General features: G+C 50.3%; 1 protein-coding gene across 3 annotated transcripts in view; it reads right to left on the reverse strand.

Annotated features, from left to right (window-relative positions):
• The window catches only part of AGPAT4 (1-acylglycerol-3-phosphate O-acyltransferase 4), a 111,627-nt gene that overhangs the window by 27,947 nt on the left and 62,118 nt on the right, over positions 1–21,562 (reverse strand). For all 3 annotated transcript variants that reach the window (XM_047733624.1, XM_047733623.1, XM_047733625.1), the window contains exon 3: positions 98–267. In XM_047733624.1, coding sequence (XP_047589580.1) covers positions 98–267 — 170 coding nt within the window. The remainder of the gene's footprint in view (positions 1–97; positions 268–21,562) is intronic.

Consider the following 21,562-nt stretch of genomic DNA (forward strand, 5'->3'; position numbering starts at 1 on the left):
GAATGCGTCTGTAATCCTGAATGATGGAGAGCAAAAAGGCAAGTCATAGCGGTGAACAGGGGAAATGCGCGAGGGGGGAAATGGGAATCCGACTTACCCCTAACACCCCAAAGCGTTCGGCCAGGCTCCAACCACAGAGAAAGTCAATCTCAAACTTGTGGTTCAGAACCACGATGGCATTTTCCTTTCCATACTTGGGGTAGGCCTGGGGGTCTGTGTGGATGACGCACTCCGTGCCCGACCACCACTCCAGCAACATCACCAGCTCTGGAACAAACCACAACAACAGACAAACGTTTATTTCGCGCATGCGTGGTGAGCAAGGCTCAGTTCTGCTGGGCTGGGCTGGAGTCAGGCTCTCCCCTCCCGGCTGAGGCAGAAAGCAACTTGTAAGGGTCAAGGTCTGCATCATTGCCGCCCAGGCCCCCATCCTTGACACGGTTTAGAAGCAGAAGGGGAACGAGAAAGACTCCACTGCAGGATCCAGGGAAGGAGAGGAAGCTTGGAGAAGCCAAACGACTTGCATTCCTTGATTAAGTGCCTTGGGGAGAAGTCAGTGAGGAAGCCCGACTCCATCAGGAACGCGCGCCCTCGTGTTTACGGAGCTCTGAGAGGCAGCATGAGGTGATGCCCAGAATTCTGAAGATCCTGGGAAATGACTAATCAGGATACTTACAAACTACGTCAGAGAACACTAAATACCTCATTTGTCTCTCCTGTTCATGATGCTCGTGTGCACCCAAACTAGTGAAGACCCAGGGTGCAGGGAAGCGAGGCTCCATTAGAGCCGTTATACTGCGGGCCTGAATGAAACTTAAAATACTCTGTGTAGGAACTTGGAAAACAGCAGTGCTTCCTGCAGGCAACAACGACCCACTGGGACTTTATTCTTCAGTGACGGCTTGTAGTCCTGGTGACCCCTTCCCAGCCTGGCTGCTTCAGGAAATGCCTATCTATATAGTACAAATTGCCCAGAGAAAGAGTTGTACATTGGGTAAAAACTGTTATCTACATAGAAGCTTTAAGGAGAATTTGGAAAGCTGAAGGTGTTCAACAGGGGGATGGGTGGGTGTGAGTTTTCCGCCAAGGCTGTAGCCCTGTTGATCCCCGGTTAGCGGGGTACACATTTAGCAGAGGACTCTCTCACCACCCCTGTCCATACACACATACACACGCACCTACATGCACGTGCACACACACGCAGACAAGCAGGTGCAATCCTGACTCCAGGCAAACCTACGTTTTAAAACCTTTCTCCTTGAGGTTGGAGACAGATGCTTTCTAATAGGTGCACTAGAACTCTCTAGAAGGCATCACGGGCTGGTTTCTAGGCAGTCCTAATCTTTAGAATGGGTCACTTCACGGGTTCTGCGAGGCTTCAGGTAGAGGACACAGCGGGGACAGAACACACAAAGCTCAGAGGAAAGTCCCAGCAAGTCAGCCACTCGGGATCCAGCATCATCATTCAAAATGAACCAACACCCTCCCCTTACTGGACCATAAAGTAAGTGTCTGCCTGTTCCTTGGAGAACACGCCAAGTCCGCAGTCAGTTGTCCCCCAGGTGGTGACATCAGTGGGACTTCACGTGGCAAGTCAGGGAAGGAGAAGGTAAGTGTGTAGGGAGGGCGGGAGGGACAGGCAGTACCGCTGGCCAGGACTAAGGGACAGTTTGTTACCACCCAGTAGAAGGATGCTAATATTGCTGCACTGATTTCCTCTAAGAGACAGGATGGGCTGCACCAATCCACTCCACGACTAGCCACAGAGCACTGATAAACCCCCAAAGCAGAACAACACGGAAGTCCGCCAGATAAGGGTGATCATCCCTGTGAATCACATCCCACTGTCGTTCTGCAAGTAGCTCCCGGATGCCTCTCTGGGCCCCGCCGCTCCCCACTGGCGGCGAGGCGGGGCCGATGCACACCTGCCCCAGCACCATCCCCAGGACCTCAAGCAGCTTGTGATCCAGCGTGAGAGCAGCTCCCCGAGGATGAAGCGCAGCCCTGGGTGCAAGGACTGCATTGTCTGGTTCTTCTGATGCTGGCCTGAGTCCAGAACCCAGCACAGCGCTGGCATATCGATGCTCGTAACAAACCCCAGTGACCTACTATGTGCAAGCACCACGCCAGGTGGAGGTGTGGCCTGGATGCCTACCCTCCTGGAGCCGACAGCCTGGGGTGGGGGGCAGTTTTCCATTCAAAAGGCGGTGGGACGGGGAAGGAAAGACTTGTTCACAGGAGGGATGGTTGCTGAATGTCGTATTCATGCATATGGGGGTCAGACACAACCGGCTCCAATCCTGCGGCGTCCCACTCATCACTGGCTCATTTCTCAATGTCCCCTAAACCTCCCTGTCCTTGTCTGCAAAACAGGGATATGAAAAGCATTTAGACTTTCTGCCAAGCTGAGGTTATTAAATCAGATGATGCCGTCAAGGCAGCCAGCATAAAGCTGCACATAGTAGGGAATCGGTGAGTGGCCAGCCTTCTATTACCAGGATACGCAAGGCTCTGCAACCACGAAAGGCAAGAGGGAAGGGGTGGGGGAGGAGAGCCAGCCGGAGCCAGACCGAGAGAGAGACAGAGGGAGAACGTTCCAGCGGCTTCTGGACTGCAGTGGGGAGTGATGATTTATGGCTTCATAATGAAGGCAACGGGAAGCCACTGGAGCATTTTTAAATAGGCGCACAGCAGCATCTCATTTGCATTTTGAAAAGCTCACTCTGGCTGAAGTGGGAACAGACTGAAGAGCCCGGCAGAAGCGGGAGGGGGGGGGGGTTGGGGCGGTGGGGTGGATGCCGGGGCCCAGGGACGGTGCCAAGGCCCCCCAGCTAACAGTGGAGAAATCGGTTCTCAGGGCACTATTAGCCATATAACTAAGCACTAAATCTCACCGGGAAGAAGAGTTTTCTTTCCTTTTACTAAAGGCTTTCAATTTCTTTGATATTCACAATAAATACATTTATAGAGTCACAATGTGAAAGAATTTAAACATCCAGAAGTATATAGAGGAAAAGGTGAAATTCCCTTTGATGGCTTTGTGACGTGTCCATTAGGTTAGGCTGGACTACATTTCCCAGACTCCTTTTTGGTTTGTTTGTTTGTTTCCAGTTACGGGGGTCCATGAGGGACAATCCTGGGAGGTCTGACAGGTGGAAGGAAAGTGTAAGTCACTCACGTTGCTGCTGATCGGCTGATTCATCTCCTCAGCTCTAAGCGGCAGCCGAGCGGGGCCCTGCCATGCGCCCTCCCCTTCCTAACACCCCCCTCCTGCAGCTTCCCTGACTCCTGGGCCAGGTGTGCGTCTGCTGGCCCGTGCAGGGCCCTCATGCCAGCAACACCAGACGCGATGACAACTGACCTGGGATTCAGTCTGTCCTCGCAGGGCTTCAGATGGTGCTTGGGGTTCCAACCTCTTGATCTCCTCGTCTTACATCCATCACACCTTCCTGCCTGCCCTCCCCGGGGCTTCAGGCTCCAACATGAGCTGCAGAGACCACACCCCCAGCTGCAGACACAGCCTGGCCAGCCCTGTGGTTGAATAAGGACCAGTCCCTGCAACCCGTCGCTGCACAGGCGGCCACAGAGCTCCCAGCATTTCTGCACCCCATGGAACCCTGATGAGGCACGTCCTCCTCCCTGCCCCCAACCCACTCCCTTGTCCAGCGTTAACCATTAGAAAGAGTCTGGAAGGAAGCCTCCTAGTCCTGCTCCTAGGCATTTACACAAAGATACACACACATACACACACGCACTCATGTGTTTCCCACCCACAAATGGGTTCATACTTTATCGACCTTTGTAAAAATATACATATAGTGATTTTCTCCAAATGGTATATTCTGGATCTTTCCCTGCTGACATATATTCATAGTGATGTTAGCAAATATTGGCTGGGCTCCAGCCGTGTGCCGGGGATGGCTCCAAGGGCTTTGCACGTCGTATTGTGTGAAATCCTCACGTTAACCCTCTGAGGCTGGGAGGCACTATTATTATCCCTGTTTTAATATATGTTCAATATATGAAACTGTCGTTTTGGGTTTTTTTTTTTTTTTTTTTTTTTTTTTTTTTTTAGGTCAAAAAGAGCCAGGATGATGGCATCATAAAGAGTAACACAGGGGCTGCAAGGCTGTTCGCGCCACGGACATACATGATTTATTCGGCCATTCTGCCACTGATCAGCATTTTCCCCCTTGCTTTTTTACTGTTATAAACACTGCAATAAACACCCTTGAAAATGCACATTTTAGACAAAAATATCTGTGAAAGTATTTCTCCAGCATAGAGATACACAAAAGTAGAATTATGGATTGAAGAGTACACATATTTAAAAATCGTACAGATATTTCCAGATCGGCCTCCGAAAAGATCTACCGATCTGCACTGGAACCAACAGAGCAGGAGAGGGTGTGTGTGCTGCCGCCTGGACCGATACTAAGTTCCTCGCAGGCTGGGGCCACGCGTGTCCTTCGGTAACTATTCCCACGTGGAGCAGGCGGTAATGCCAATGACCCAATGACCTTGTGACATCCAGCAGGTGGCACCTGGGTCTCCTCTCGAGTCTCTGGCACCCCAGCACCCAACATGGTAGATGCGCAGAAAGCTTTTATCTTTAGTTGAATGACTTCCCCGCTGATGTTTTCATTGGATGTTCTTATATAGGGAATGACACACGACTTATAAATACCACCATGAATTAAGGTTTTGTTTACCCTGTGGTATGGCTGCTCCCATCTTCTAGCTGAAGGGCAACTGCCTGATAAGGCTGATCCCATGTGAGGGGGGACATCTGTCATTTGAGTGAGATGCACCCCGCACCATGGCGCCCGGGCTCGGGGCAGGCAAGGCACCCCTGGTCCTCACGCTTGGGGCTCTGGGGGGGGGTCTGCCAGCAGCAGCGTCTACAGCCCACCTTGCCTGCTCCCACCACCTGCCCAGGGAGGGCTCCAACCCTCTCCCTCCCTCATCTCCTTGCACTCAGGAACCTCCAACTCAACTGAGGAAGTTGCCAAAGGGCACCGTGCAAACGATTCTGATCAGGACTTTGGGCAGGTGACTGTCGCCAAGGACGCCCGCGAGGAAGCAGCGTCCTTCCCTTGTGGATTTGGGGGAAAGTCGCTTGCCAGCCACCGTGGATTGCACACCTCTCAGCTGGCATTACGATGCTGGGGGTCAACGACAAACACTACCCGAGCAAATCGGAGAGAAGCGAAATAAGGTCTTTGCCCCCAAAGCATTTACCATCTCATCCGTGCACCCAAACCCACCCTCGTGCAGCAACCAGGAAAAAGCAATAGGAGCTCTGCGCCAACAAGAACGGGGGCCAGTCGTTGAGCAGTTAATTAAAAGATAGTACAGCTAGGAATGGAAACAATGCACCCGAGCAAAACGGAAGCAGAAGAGGGGGGCGGGGGGCTCCTTCTGACAGCGGCAGACAAGGGCCCGGAGGCTGCTGGCTAATGTGAGGGGGTTCTCTGTGAGCTGGCGACGCTCGCGGGGGCTCCCCGGACCCAGCTCAGACCACCGTGATGCGGCAGTCCTACCTTGGCTATTAGGGTGAGCGAGTGCAGGGTCTCTTGGTGGACATGGCCCCTCAGGGCCCAGCCCCTCATGTCCCCAAGCACAGAGAGGACATTCTGTCTGGGCCCTGGAGCCCCAGACTGTAGGAAGCCACAAGGAGACGGGAGAGCTGAGGCCCATGCCCAGGAAGACCGCTCGGGAAAGTGGCTGGGATTTGACTCCTCCAGGTCAGGTGCTGTCAGGAAAAGAAAACGTGCAGACCTCCAGGTTCCCAGGCCTAGCCCAACTGTGTGCGGTGACTGTTTGGTGAGCCAAAGAGCCTGTTACCCTGAGGCTGAGTTGCCCATGGGGAACTAATGTCCATGAGACAGAAAGGCAAAGAATGGCAGAAAACTCTGGAGCGTGAAGAAGCCACTCTTGCACCTCAGGTATGTCCTCACGGAGCACCTCATTACTGAGAGCGTCTGGGGATGCCTCCCATTTCTCCTTGATCAGACTGTTCCTGCTCTCCGAGAAAGCAAGTGGTGACTGGTCCACATAGGATGGATGACGGTTGCAGGGGCGTCATGCACAGACCAAGGCAGCCCCACCTGGCATCCTCAGACTCTGGAGTCCCCTCTCACCTGCTCGCTGGTTGGGCACACGTGGCTATAGGTTAGAATCAGCCTTTATTGGTGGCAAAGAAAAAACTTTGGTCCCTGACCTCAGAAGGGACCCGGGAGATGCCCTTCCTTCTTCTTCTCTGCCTCTCTCCCAACCAAGAGTCCTTTCCATTCTGACCAGGAAATCCTTTTATCCAGGGGCACTGCCTCAGGTTAGGGACTTGGCGGGCTTTTTGCTTGCCTCTGCAGTGGCCCAAACGCCATGGTGACAGCGCGCTCTGCACGCTGGGGCCTCTGGTGGCTTTGCAGTGGCCCAGCCAGGAACCCCACTGGGCCCTGAGCCCCTCTCAGCTTCCTCACCTAGCTGGCCAAATGGGGTGACACCCAGGAGTTCAGTCACTTCGGGACTCACATTCTGTCTGGGTCCTCAAGAACATTCCCATATCACCATGATCATAGACAGGGCTGCCCCAGCCCTCAAGCCCTTTTACTTTGACCTCAGAATAGATCTAGATGGAAAGATACGTATTTGTTCAAAGATGGAGGAGACACAGGAGAAAGGGAGGCATCCCCCACACAGCGTGAAACCCTGTTTCTAAAGGTAGGAGAGAGCACCTGGGTGGCTCAGTTGGTTGAGCATCTGCCTTCAGCTGGGGTCATGATCCCTGGGTCCTGGGATTGAGCCCCTGCTTCGGGATCCCTGCCAGCGGCAGTCAGAGGGAGAAACAGGATCCCCCTGCTTGTGTGCGCTCTCTCTCTCTCTCTCTGTGTCAAGTAAATAGGTGGCATCTTAAAAACAAACAAAAAAAAAGTAGGCAGGGAAGCTGGTTTCCTCTGGTCCCCAGCACCTCACTACCTTATCACTAAAACTGGTTTCGTCCCATCCTCCCTCCCTTCCCCTCCCCTCCAGTCCCCACATCACAGACACCTGAGTCATCCCGCGCCCTTCCCTCCACCCCGGGCAGCCTCAGCCTGCACGTTCCTTCCCCGCAGGAGGGGAAGGGACGCCCCGTTCACCTGGTCCTCCAGGGATGCCAAGTGAGCCAGCAGGGCCTTTGGGGCAGTCAGAAACTTTTAACAGACAGGATTAACGACCAAGCTTTCTACAGTACGATGCAGCACTTTTTGATAGTTTTGTCCTATTTAAAAACTTTCAGATCGCCCAGTTTTGCGGTCTTCATTTTTCCTGTAGTGACTCCCTGCGGGCTCAGCCAGCCCTGAGTTCTACACCAGGGGCCACACCTGGCTCGGCCAGTTGTGCAGACTCCACTTGGGGGAGGGGTGTGTGGTGCAGAAAGTGACCTGCACTGCAAACGCCCCATCTGTGGCCTTGATTTCTGGGGCCTGCGGGACGACCAGAGCTGGGTGGGCAGCCGAGGGGCACTGGGTCTGGAGCCCAGAGTTGTTTCTGTTGTCTCTGCTCAGCTTAATCACGGATCGGAAACGAGAAGTGGACGGACGAGAGGAAAAGTGAGGAGGGAGGCAGAGGTACCTATTTGGCTGTTTATAAGAACGAGGAAGAGGAGGAAAATGGGGGGGGTCTGGGAGGGGACATGCTCCTTTCCACCTGTCCTGCACCTCTCACCTGGGGGACATCCATCAAGTCACAGGCACCCACCCGGCACTCTCTAGGCCCTGGGCAAAAACTGGAATAGAAATATGAAACTGAATAATTTGGGGAGCTGAGAAAACAGGAAGGTCTGGCCTCCGCTGTAGACCCCAGGGGGTCTTGCTATGGGCACGGAGAGACACACGCTATAAAAAGGAACAGACTTAAGTGACCGCACGCACCTTCCATGTTATGGGGCCTGATGCAGATGCTGGGATTTCTGATCTGAGACCAGATCTAGGTACTGGTCCCCGTCTGTCCACCTCCAGGCCCTACTGGGCAGCTGCCTACTCCCCACACCCCACTCACCACGTCCCTAACCAGCTGCAAACATGGCTGGAGCTGGTTCCTCCTGCTTCACACTTCTTTCTTCCCCACTTCCTGTCTTCCCACCACGTCTTATCCAGCCTTCCAAGGCTCAGCATAGGTCCCCGTTTCCAAGAAATCTCAGATCCCAGGCCACAGACCCGGGTTTTCCAAACTTCCTGATGCTAAGTGCGCTCCACTTATTGGGGCTCCTGCTTGGACTTCCTTTTGTTTCCAGGGAGCGTTCCAGCATGTGCCTTCCTGGCAGGCAACTCTCGGGGCTCCCTGCAGGCCACACACACGGGGAGCCTGGTGTGCTCCCTCCACTTCAGTCCACAACGTGGGGGGCATTCCAGCTTTCCCCACTTCCATGCCCAGACCATCGGATGATGCTGAAGCAAGACGCCCTTACGCAGACACACAGTACACCTGTGCTGTTAACGTTCATGGAAAACAATGTCTACAAAGGCTCCGCAGAATGGGGGAGGAGGAGGGAAAGTTTGGGAAGCCAGGCAGCAGGGCTCTGATGGAAACAGATCTGTTAGGAGAAAGCATCATGCAAAGCCATCTCTTTCATCCCTGTCCCCCTCCCGGCCCCCATGAAGTGCCTGTTTCTAGGCAGGCTTTGCCCTTAGCAGGGTACAGAGGGAATGGACTTGAAGCTCAAATTGTAAAAAGGTAATGTTGCTACATTGTAACTTTCCCCCCGAAGCCTTGAGCACGTGGCATCAAGGGGCCACGAAAACAGATGCCTGAAGGAGGCAGGCGAGGGTTGGGGGGCTGCCGCCCCTGCCTTCCCCATCATACACACATCCTTCCAAATGAAGGCAAGGGGAATTGGGCAGCGGATTTTGAGCCAGGGGTGGACGGAGAACAGTCAGTAAAGCGCTCCAAGACTTTAAAGTACGAACAATGGAGTGAATAACGTCAGGGGTGGAAAATCAGCTTTTTATCAAACAGAGTCAGGCTCTGCTTCCAACCTGGTCCATCTTTCGGCAAGTCCAAACGTCAAGAAATACGACCATCTTGAGCGAGGAGTATAAAAGCCAGGAGAAGCCCTATGCTTGCCACCCCCAATCAAAACTTTCAGGGGGAGGAGAGGGGAAGGAAGGGTCTAGAACCCAAGTCCCACTGCTCCACTCTGATGCCCTGATGCCTGGCTCCTTGAAACTCCCTTCGGGTGAGCTGCTCAGAGATTACTGAGCTGAGGCACTGGTGATTTCCCAGTCCTGGAAATGTGACTGACCTTACTTATCCAGTCTTCAAATCCTGAGCCCACTGGGTGCCCAGAACAGTTGGAGGTGCTTGAATGGGGCAGGGAGCAAGCAAATTCCAGCAGGGGAGACACAAACATGCAGGTACAGAAACATATAACCTGGAAGATGGCTGTCAGGCCTGTGGGCAGCAGGAGGGGAAGGGGGCCAGAGGGGGGCGGGAAGCCGATCTCTCAGGAGGGCTCCGAGGAGGACTTTGGGGCTGTCACAGCAGTTTAGTGCAATCATGCCATGATCAAACTACATATGGCCTGAGCCAGACGAGAGCTGGTTTTGTACTTGGGGATGTTTCCAGTGCCTGGAACTAGGAACACACTTAAGAGGTGACTGGCAGCCGCAGGGGGAATAACGTCAGTAGGTTCAGTTTGGGGACCAGGGACAGCGAGTGGGCTGTGTGATTAGCCAGGGAGAGGGCAGAGAGTGTGGGCACTTGGAGGGTGAGTTGGGTTCTGGCAGGTGGAACAGACAGGGTCTGTGGTAGGCTGGATGGGGTACGGGAGAAGAGAAGGTTAGGGAGAGATTCTAAGGTTCATTCCTGCCCTGAGCAGCTGGTCTGGACCTCCTGGGGAGAGAGCTGAGAAACAAAGGTCAGGGAGGGAGGGGCCGGTGGTGGGGACACAGGGGCTGGGGTTGGGGCACATCAGTCAATCGAGGGGATCCTGCAGTCCTGGCTAGGACTGGTGTAGTGGTAATAGGGCTATCCTACCCTGGCCTTCGAGCCTCCCCCTGGCACGGCACACCCTTGGGTGGCTCCGCCCCCATTCCCTGCCCCAACTCTTCTCTCCCAAACCTGCCTGTCAGTCCCCTTCAAACACTTTCCCACTCAATCACCAAAGGAGGTTCCAATCCCTTCCAGGTGCTGGGCAAGATGAGAAATCGAACTTCAGCAGGTCGGGAAGCAGCGGTAGCTCGGGATCAGCAAACACCATTAGCAACCAGTTTTGTTCTGTAAAAACTATGCTCCACTGTGAGGAGGCACACGGCCCGCAGTGAGGAAAGGCACTGCCGCGGGGACTCCTCTTGGAGAACCACTGAGTCCGATCTAGCCAGCATTCACGTCTAACCCCCAGGCTCCCATGGAGGGAGGGAGGAGCGGGTGAAACCGCACCCTGTGAGCACTCACGCAGCCAGAATGCAGGACAGAGGCAAGAAGGGGAAAAAATAAAAGAAAAGAAAAAAGAAGATAAAAAAAGAAAAAAGTAAAAGACATAACAAGTGGGAGGGCCCTATTTAAATCCTGACTTGAACACTCCAAATGTTAAAAACAAAAACAAGACAGCTCGGAAATCCCTGGAGAAATCTGAATCTAGATGGTATCGCACGGTGCCGAGAGGCATTAATTTTGCTAGTGGGGATAATGTTGGTTTTTTTTTTTTACAGGGTCCTTATTCTTTAGAAGACACACCTTGTGGTAATTCGGAGTGGCATTTCAGGACACACAATGTCTGGGAGTCACCTGAAAAACCACAGCCTCTAAGACGAAATACTTAAAGTCACATCGAGTGCCATGAATACGGGGCTTCCTCCCATTCCTCTCTACTCATGTTTATTTATATGTTCTGTAATTTAAAAAAAAAGTGAAAGGAAACACGTTCCCTCTCCCACACAAGCATACGTGGAGGAGGCAATGAGTGCAGGGTCAGGGGGTTCCCCAAAACACTCTAGTCCTGCCTCAAGCATTCACTGCCACTTCTCTAGAGGCAGCGAGGAGAAAGAGACAAAGACAAACATCTTAGCAAGATATCCACGTGTGAGATGCAGAGCAAGCCCGCAAATGGATTTCCATTTTTTCATTTTAATTTTGGAGAGGGATGAAGAGTAAAATACAATCTAAGAATACTTTGCACTTCAATTCCGTTCTATTAAGCGATTTAGAGGAAGGTCTAATGTTCTCTGAGTGAAAGCCTCCATCTCTCTGCTCCCCCTCTGCTCCCTCTATGGAGTAGAAACGAGCTCTCATAATATGCTGCTTCTCCCCTGTCCATGCTGTCACCACGTCAAGTCCAGGCCACAGAGGCTGGGCCCCCGAGCCTCACCTTGTCCTGCAGAGTGACTTTGGGGAGCTCCAGTCCCCCATCTCACCCTCCTGATGTCTAAAGTGGGGACAATGGCACCACTAGCTTGTGGTGATGCTCCTGTCCGTGCTTGGTAAATAAAAGCTAGGTGACTGCTTGGTGATAGTTATTGGCTGTGGACCATGTTTCTGACCTTGATCGAGTGATTGCATACTTGCTAAGTGTTTTTTTCTGCCAGGTCCCTGTAAGTCATGGGGAGGAATGGGCAGAAATCTTCCAAACTCTCTTACAGAAGGGAGGTCAGTAACACCCAAGTGAAATGGGGATTTACCAACACTTTTCGAAGGGTCTGGCTGACAGCCAACTCTTAAGAGAAAAGACCCTTACCCCTCTGCTTCCTCCAACCCCTCACACACTGACCCCTCCCTATTTCTCTGATTCAAGCCCTAGTGCCCTTCAAGACCACATCAAATCCCCATGACCCCAAATTCTGAAGCGCCCTTGACTCATGAAGGGGTCTCTGTGTCTTCTGCTTTGTGATGGCAAGTTCATGGGCTTCTGGTCTCTTCTGCCTTCTTGAGCTACGACCAAAATGGGCTATTTATGTTTCCAGAGGTGTCTGAAAGCTTAGACTTCTACTACCTGTTCCTAAGCTCTCCATCACAATGGATCTCCCAGAATTACTTGCTCAGTTGTTTTAAGGAAAGAAGGCTTTCTTAAAAACAAGAAGTTTGAAGGCTGTGGTCATACTGAAGTGTTTACCTTCCCATACACACAAAGATGTTTTACCCTCGTTAAGCCTCAGGATCAGATGTTCTCCTTGAAGACAAGGGCCTTTCCCTTTAACCTTGAATGGAAGTCACAATTCACAAGCTGGGTGTACACTATGTGCACGTGGGCAGAACCCACCTTCCACACTGAGTTTCTGCCAAAGAACAGGGAAATAAGGCACAAGATGGCATTCTCCGCATAAACCTATAAAGACAAATGTTAAGGACAGTGCAGAGATAAACAGAAGTCACCTTAAAGAGAACAGAGGGTCTTCTGGCCAACACGCAGACCCCAGCTTCAGGTAAAGAAATGGACACAGCTGCAGAAAGAGTGAATCGACCAAAAGGCATGCTGGTCACGCAGAAGCCAGGCCTGCCCACGGGGCTGATAGCCCCTACCATTGCATAACCATGGAGTCCCTTTGTTGAGATGGCAGATGTTCCCATCTGCCTCCTGAATGTGATCTGAATTCCAGTGTACACCAGCCTTCAGGGCAAAAACGTCTTGATCAGCAAACGTGAGCATTCGCTTCATCTTACTGTCTCCACTAAGAAATAGATTATCCTCTGCATTCTTATGTTCATTCGTAAGTGTAGCATAAGATGGCTTAATATTAGTTCATTGGAGCCTGATTAAAATAATAATAATAAATCCAATGTCATAGCCTGAAACACTGAGGATCAGACTCTGGAATGTGGTAAGTCTTCCACGTACAATCAGCCTAGGGGGAGGTCCATCCCTCCCCCTGCTATCTCTAGGGCTCCTCTACAGACAAACATTTATTTGTGGCCAGGAATTTTAACTTACGGCACACTCACGGGTCATCTGGTCAACCCACGACAGTCCTCCCTGCCATCCACTGTCATCGCCCTGGTCCCCAGTCCTACCTCAACCCGTGTCTACTGCTATCCAACCTTTTTTCCATTCTCAGTGGTGCCCTGTCTCTTCCGATGGCCTTCTATCTGGTCTGTCTGCCTTCAGCGTCACAAGTCTCCTCTCATCCAGTCTGTGCCCAGTGCTCGCTTAACCTTGTCAACATGCTTGTTTGGTCCCGCTCATCCACAGAGGCGGTGAGACTCCTTAGCTGAGTCCTACTGCTTGGCCCACCCCAGCTCTTCCTCTTCATCCTACCACACACCTTGAGCTAAAGTCAAGTTCCTGGAACCACCTAGATCTCTATACCTACCCCCAAGGTCTGGCCTCTTCCTCAAGCTCATCTCTTGGCCCAAAAGCCCTTCCTTTCCATGGCACGTCAAAAGCTTCTCTGTTGACTGGGTCTCAGCTCAAAGGAGATCTACCTGGGAAGTTTCTCTTGATACCCTCCCCCGCAAGCCCCTTCTATTACAAGTAACTTGTCTCTTCCAAATTCCCCTGTTTAGGGATTCTGTTCTGAAGTACACTGAAGTCCCACAGACCTGCCTTGAAATCTCATTCCATCGCTTTCCAGCTTTGTAACATCTGCCTATTACTCTACCTCTCTGGCTTTCAGATTTCTCTGTGAAAAAGGAATGATATACTGTCACTCGAAAAATTGCAGTACATTAAATAAGACGAATGTTTGCAAAAAAACCTCCAGGTGGTCGTGGTGATGGTCAGCTCGATTCTCTTCTTTCTCACGTTCTGGAGGCTTCCCTGGTAGGTATTCACCCCCCAGAGAGCACGTGTTCCCTTGGGGGAGGGTGGAGCCTTGCCCATTTGGTTGCTTTGCTGCCTGAAGCACACAGAATAGGGCTTGTGCAGACAAATATTTGTCATTCACCAACCTGGGTAAGGTGTGAGTTTCAGGCAAGAGGAAATTCACGAAGATCCAGATTATGTCAAAAAATCAGTCAGGGTGGAAGGGTCCTCTAGCCCAGTACATTTTTTTTTAAAGTAACATTAAGAAATTGCTAATCACGTTAAGAGCATTTAAAGCAAATTTTAAAAACTACTTAAGATAAATACCTGCTCTTAATTTTCATCTATTTGCTGCCTCCTCTCACCTCCCCTCATTGAGATATAATTAGGCCCATTTTCATAACTCCAATTCATCATCCACAGAAAAATACATAAATTGTAATTTTAAAAAGGATACAAAAAATTAAGATGCTAAAATATACACAATTCTCAAAATAATTTGTAGGGCCATATGAGGAAGAAACCATTCTGGAATTGTTTTTTAAAACACCTTCTTTTGGGGCACCTGGCTGGCTCAGCGGGAGGGGCATGCGACTCTTGATCTTGGGGTATTGAGTTTGAGCCCCACTTTTGGTGCAGAGATTAAACCAAAACCAAAACAACAACAACAACAACAACAAAACAAAAAACAAAAACCTTTCTTCACATGAGACACTCCTCTCAGCCTAGGAGGCCACAGGGTACTTAACTTTGCCTTTTCTAGTAAAGGACCAACTTCAGTGGGGCAAATTTTAATTATCGAGAATAACGTATAAATCAGGTATTCTTCTCTCAAAAGGGATAAATGAGGCTACCAGTTACTTCAGAATCTGTCCTAACATCAGCCGTTTCAAGTGAAACATCTCACTGTGTTTTCAACAAGGTAAGTCTGTCCCTGTTAAGGTTGTCAGACAGAACACAAAGTGCCCAGTGCAACTGAATTTCAGATAAACTACAAGTTATTGTTCGGCATAAGTAGGTCTCGTGTAATAGTAGAGCAAAGATACACGTCTAGTAAAGTATGAGCCATGGAATATCTGGGGCGTACCCATGTGAGAAAATTCTTTGTTGTTTATCTGAAATTCAAATGTCACTGGGCAGCCTGAATTTTTGTTTGCTAAATCTGGCAGTCTGAGTCCTTACCACCGTCGCCATGGCAACGAGCCCTGAAGAGGGTCTGGGAAGGCAGCTCTGGGTGGACTAGAAGTTGTCAGGGCTGACTGGCCTCCACGGTCCCAGAGGCTCTCGTGAACCTCGCCTCGTGGGACCCCAACGGTCCTCTGGGAGATGGGCCCGACTCCCTCATTCTACAGATGACAAGACAGAAGGGACAGGGCTCCCCAAGCTCACAACTCTGAGGGAGCAGGAGTCCTGCTGCCACCGGGGATTCCTGGAAGTTGGTGGCAGCGTTTTCTCACCTGTCTGGCCTCATGAATATGCAGAACACGTGTTTCGGAGAATCTTAGCAGCTGTTAAATAATAAACTTGTACTTCAATTATATCCCAGTATTTCAAAGGTCCCTGAGAAATCATTTTACTGGGGTTTGGTTGAGCTTTACCTAATCAAGGTTTGAAGCCAGTGAGTGGGCACAACGACCCGTTACTGAGCCCTAATTGCCCAACAGCCCTGGGAACATCCAGGCCAAGAAGTAAGAGGCTTTGCCATCTGTGAGCGTCCCCGGTGATCCCCAGCAGCTCGGCTGTGACAGCTAATTGTTGTAGCCGGCAGAGCCCAAGGCCAAGTGAGGCAGGGGCTCCAGCATCCTGGACTCAGGAGAACGGAGATGAGGTAACCCCAGCCCAGGCTGACTTGGGGGGTGGTGTGTGGGGATTGGGGGGACAGAGGAAGGACACAAGGGAGGGGGCAGGGGATAAGAGGGGAGTCAAGGAAGGAGGGGAGAGCACACACGGGGTGCAGGCAGTGAGCTGGGCTTGTCACATACCCTACCGTGTTTCCTAGCCCCAGGCCACCTGTCAGGGTTAGTATTTGCCACGCGATGTTGAGACTGAGGCTCATTCTGTAATCTGCCCGGGGTCTCCGTTTTGTTCACTTCCAGGATCAAGGCTGGGGGGCTGGTGGGCGCAGCCTGGAGCTCCATCCCTCAGCTCCCTCCCGCCCCCGATCCCCTTCTAACCCATTCAAGGTCCCCTCAGCAGAGGCCAAATGGCAACCTTGGCACTGGCCTCCAGAGTCTCAATACGCGGGCAGGCCTGGGCTCTGTGTCCCATTTTGTCATTTGATCCGAGCTGAAATGCGTGTTTGTCCTCATCGTAGCACGTCTGGGAACAGTGCCTGGAAACAGGCAGCAGGGAGGGGGAAGGGTGCACAGGTGGAACACAGGGGAGTCTTAGGGCAGTGAAACTGTTGTGTGTGATAGTGTCTTGTACCACACTAATGCGAGATGCTAATGGTCGGGGAACTCTGTGTGTGGTGTGTGCGTGTGCGTGTGTGTGTGTGGCGGGTGGCAGAGGGTTACAGAGGAGCTAACTGTACTTTCTGTTTTCCCATAAACCTAAACCACTCTTAAAAAATTAAAAAATTTTAAAAAGGGTAGGGTGTGTTGATCCTTCTCTATTTCTTGCATAAAAGAATGTTCTGGAAGACCCATAAGCTACCGTTTGTGTTTCTGCCCTTGGCACGTTCTCTCCTGCCTTTCAGCTGGTGTCAGTCCTCAATGGCCCATCCACAGAGTCACTGAGACACTTTGCCAGGAAGAAAGCAAAGCAAGGTTCCGTCAGACGCTTGGTCTTACGATGCTGACCAGGACGGTAGAAGGAATCCCACTCCACCCGCACTTCCAAACACCTCAAATCTCACTGCAGTTGTGGGGGCGAGAAGGGAGATCAGCAGCTGCTAAGCCTTAGTAGGTCCAGCAGGAAAAGGAATGATATCAACGCGACCTGAAACACCCTTCTCTAGGGGGAAGGCAGGCAGAAAGAAAGCCATTATGAGGAGAGGCAATGGCATTGGCTCTTGAGCCATAATTTGATCTGTTTTATCCAAAAGACTCCAATCTAAGGCTGTAATGGTAGTCAAGGCTTGTTCTTTGTTCTTGACAAATATATTCAGAGGCAAACAGTCTTCCCAATCTAGATTCCCCACAAATAGAACTCAGTTAGACTCGCTGCTACTCTTGGGTTCAAAACTCCCCAGCATCACTACCTTGATTTCTGAATCCTTGAAGGACCCATAACATTAATAAGGCCAATGCCTGGATTCCAGGTATCATAGCATATTGATGAAGTGCTTGTTCTGGGCTACGCATAGCGACAGCGTTTACAAACATTATCTTATGGAACAAGGCAGTTATAGTAGACCTTTTTTACATATGAGAACACCAAAGCATAGAGGACTTGAGTAGACAGCTAGGGTCACAGAGCCAGACTCAACCTAGGCCCAGTGGACTCCAAACCCCACACTCTCAACCACTTTGCTGTATGCAAACTAAGGGGAAGAACTAGGTAGAACAATAGAAATTTGGTACTTAGGAACTGAACAAAACTGGGACAATTATACCATCACAGTATAAACTCGAGTGTAGAGAAGCAAGACTCTGATCAAGGGGGCCAAGCCGCCAGACCACGGAAGTTAGGATGCCAAGCGGCAGAGAGAGAGGGGGACAGACATCTCAGGTATGCGTGGAGAGGTTTTCCACTCCCAGCAGCTCTGAAGGCTGGTGAAACTAGAACCAGACAAGATTAAGGATGTATATATACATTTCCCACCTGTCACAGTCCTGGAGACATCGATTGAGTCGTTACGGTAAGGACGCAGTCAAGGCTAAATTGCATTTGACTTTTGTCGATTGACATTTGAAATATCAATAACCGAGATTTCGTCCGATACAGGTTACGTGAGCTGACAGATTGCATCTGCGTCGTCCCAGAGGGTCAAGATGTTGTTGCAGAAGAGAGTTCCACTTAATGTGGACACAATTAGGCCCCAAGGAGGTTACTGTTCCCTCAGGAAGTTCAAACTCAGGAGTTAGCATAGACTGGGCTGGATCACTGACTCGACCTCTTCTAGAGGATGACTTTGGGAAGCCTTTTCTTCAGTCTTGATGGCAGAAATGGTGCTTCCACCTTGAGGCCCACAGCCTGCGCCATTGGGACCAGAGCTGTACTGTGTATGGGGTGGTGCACTGCTCTCCTTCCCCGACTTCTAGTGACCATCCTGTTTTATGCACTCTGCTCGCCCCACGTTTCCAAGGAGTCTTTCTTCTCTCTCCTTTCTCACCTTCAAAATTACCAGAACTCTCTTGGCTCCTTTCTTCCTTTAGATGTTGCCTGGTATGTCCTGCTACCTTGACAGCATTTTGCTACTTTGAAGAAGATTTTCAAAAATACTTTTTATTCAGTGTTTTTAGTTGGTTTTATTTTTTAGTTTAGGTTTTAGTTTAATTTTTCATCTTAGTTTAATCTTTATTCTCGCAGAGCAAGAGTGGGCAAAGTAACCTTAGCAACCATATTGAAAACGAGTCTATTCTCTTCAAGGCAGTTCAAGGTCTCCATATGTAAAATGGGGTTAATAATCAGTGTCTATAGCTGTGCCATCCAGCGTTTTATGATGGTAACATTTTGAAATGATAATTTGAATGTATTATAGTAATAAGATATATTGTTAAAATGAATTTCACCTGTTTCTTTTAGTTTTTCAATGTGGCTACCAGAAAATTAAAGATGGCATATGTGGTTCTCATTGTACTGCTAACGGACAGCACTAATCTGAAAGATAAAGTTAGAGCTCCTTAGCGTGTTATAAAGGACCTACATGAGTGGTTCCCATGTCCTAGATCAGCCTCACTCCCAAACTTTTTCACCATTCCTGTGTGTGTGTGTGTGTGTGTGTGTGAGAGAGAGAGAGAGAGTTCTCCACAAGACTATTATTATTTGAGAAAAGAAACATTTTTTGATGTTAACGTAACATAAACTTTATGTTATCAGACTTGGTGCCTATTACAGAGTAGAGGTCCAGTGAACATTTGAGGAATGAATGAATGAAAGATTTTCCACGGTAGGTGATCTGATACTCTCACCTTTCAGATGGGAGCCTCTCTTCACTTCTGGTTTCTCTACACAAACGCCCGCCCTCCTAACTTCTGTTTACTCACCTGACCTAGGAGAAGTGGGGTAATCCATGACTGGTGAGTTTAGGGAGGTTAAGCAGGAATACTTGACTTGGCTCTACACTCCACCCTCAAGTGAGCATTCCAACACTCTCTGGGCACTGCTGTCTTTGATCTCAGGAGTCTGGGCCAGCACTGCCTCTCCAATTCTGGGACTGGGTCAGCAGGCCCATTTGGATTTTACAAAGCTATAGCTTCCAACACGCTCCATCAGGGACAGAGGAAACATTCTGGCCACCATCCTCCATGTCTTTGCTTAAGTTCTCGAATTATTCAGGAAAAGAACTGAGAAGGATACTATGTATCGGGGCCTCTTGGAGATCTCAACATTATCTATGTCCAAAATGAACCTAAATTCTTTTCTTCACAAGAATAAAATATAGTTTAATTTGACCATGCTGGAAACATTTGGAATTTGAAGCAAACTTCCCATTTAACTCCAAATCAAGTTGAAGAGTAACTCAGGATGAGAAGCTGGCTACTATTTTCAGGGTAGGATTCTAGCTCTTTCCAATGGCAGTCTTTCCCCCCGAAAGGGGAAAAAGTCATTATCCAGAGAAGACAAGCATCCCAGGACAACAACTAGGCTGGATGGCAAATTGGAACAGATATTTTCCAAACAAACGTTCATTGTGGTGGGTCCCGCAATGAATACATAGTCATTCCTACCTCTAGAACCATCTAGAATTACAGGGATTTCATGATTGTTAGAATTAGCATCTCGTCCAGTAACCAGTCATCTTTAAAAGGCCAAAGGAGGTTTGTAGACACACTTGACGTCAGTTCCCTCAGTGTATCCTGGTCTATGCAGCAGAAACATACTTGCTAGAACCGCATGAAGTAGTTAGAGACCCAGAGGAAGACAAGACACTCTAGAATATCTAATGTATCTGGCTGTGCCATGCCTCGGTTGTCTTTGACTATTGTGAATAAGCAATAATTCTAGGAAAGCCACCCTCTATCTCTCAGCTCTGAAACTTCACAGGCATAGAAACTTTAGACCTAGGGAGGGTCGCCACTCCCGAAGGCTCATTCAACACTTGCGGTCGCCCCCAACTGCCTTCTCATGGCAGGTGCAGTGGGCAGTGAGCGGGTCAAGTCTCTCCCATCAGGCATCAAGGCAAGTCTTGAATCTGATGCTGCTCAAGGTTGAGTCCAATCGCATTTACCCCGAAGCATATTGATCACAGTAAGGCTCTGCGCACTCTTGCATGGCGACCTGGGCACCCGTCCCTCTCTTACAAGGTTTCATAATTCATAGGCCGTGACACATCCTTATAACCAAGACTGCCTCCAGGTATCAGAGTTTTAGGACTAGCGCAGCTTAACAGGTCTCAAGGAAACCACAGTCACAAAACAGAAGGAAAGTCCTGACTTCCTTCCTGAATGATTGCGTTCACCATCTTCAAACACTCTCTTTTGAAGAGATGGAGAAATGCAACAGGGATGGACATGGTAAGGTACACTATGGACACCGAGTGCTGAATATTTGAAGCAACATTAAGAAAAATCCAGGAGCTGGTGCATCTGGGAGGTTGGAGGGAAATCAAAAGTAAGAGAAGGGAAAGTCTGAAAAGGTGGAAGAAAGGGGTCTGTGCCAAGTGCAGCGGGAAAGCACATCAAATACCACATGGCGACTGTGTGGGGGACACCGGCTCTGAGCAGCTGGACCTGGGGCACAGGACCTGCGTCCCCAGGCAGGTCTGAAGCAGCTGGGGTAGAGAAGAATACCAGAGTAGAGCATCAGAGTTCAACTTCATTTGTTAAATCCTAGAAGCCAGGAGAGGAGACACTGGAAAGGTGAACGGGCTGGGAGAGTTCCACTGGGACACAGTCCCTGAGCAAACATTTGAGGGGCACTCCCTGGGTGGCCAGCTGGGTTCCAGGCCCTCGGAAATTCCTCCGTGAACAAGAAAAGCAAATAACCGTCCTCTTAGAGCTTGTCCACGAGGGAGGAAACACTGAGGGAGCAGGAGTGGTGTGCACAGTCCGGGAAAATATGGTAGTCTGAGGGAGTAGGGGGGATGGCAGGAGGGCGTGGCCAGGGAAGGCATCAGGAGGCAATGTCTTGTGAACCTATGTCGGTAGCTGGGAAAGGGTCTACCGCAGAGTGGACCAAAAAGGCGAATATTGCCGGGGTTGGGGTGGGGTTTGAAGGGGGGGCGGGGGGTGCCCAATGCATACAGGTCCCAGCAGGAGGGTACAGAGCCTAGAGCACAAGGTGTGAGATGGGAGCGGTAGGAAGTGAGTCAGCGGACGTGGGCCAGGCCAGGCCAGCCTCAGAAACCACAAGAACTCTGGGTTTTATCATAAATGAAATGGGAAGCCATTGGAGGGTTTCACCCCAGGAAGGACTTAAGCTGACATGATTTTAAAGATGGGGTGAGGTTGGGAAGGAAGAAATGGAGAGGTTGAGCCTTGGAGAAGAAAATGACTCCGTGTTTCTTCAAATGGAAGAGACAAAGAGTCAAAGTTGGGGCGGGGGAGTTGTCTGTGGGACGCAGCCCTCTGGGCAGTCCTGGCACACCAGCGGGACTGTGTGGTCACAAGCCTCTTCCAGAAAAGGTATCACTGGTCCCACATGTGCAGACTTTACCTATACCCAAAAGCACGTTCCCATACTCTGCTCCATGGAACCCCAATTCAGTAACACTAGGGGTGACATTAACTAACGTTTGGGGAG

Source organism: Lutra lutra, chromosome 6 (assembly GCF_902655055.1).
Source record: "Lutra lutra chromosome 6, mLutLut1.2, whole genome shotgun sequence".
In the NCBI taxonomy this organism is placed as follows: Eukaryota; Metazoa; Chordata; class Mammalia; order Carnivora; family Mustelidae; genus Lutra; species Lutra lutra.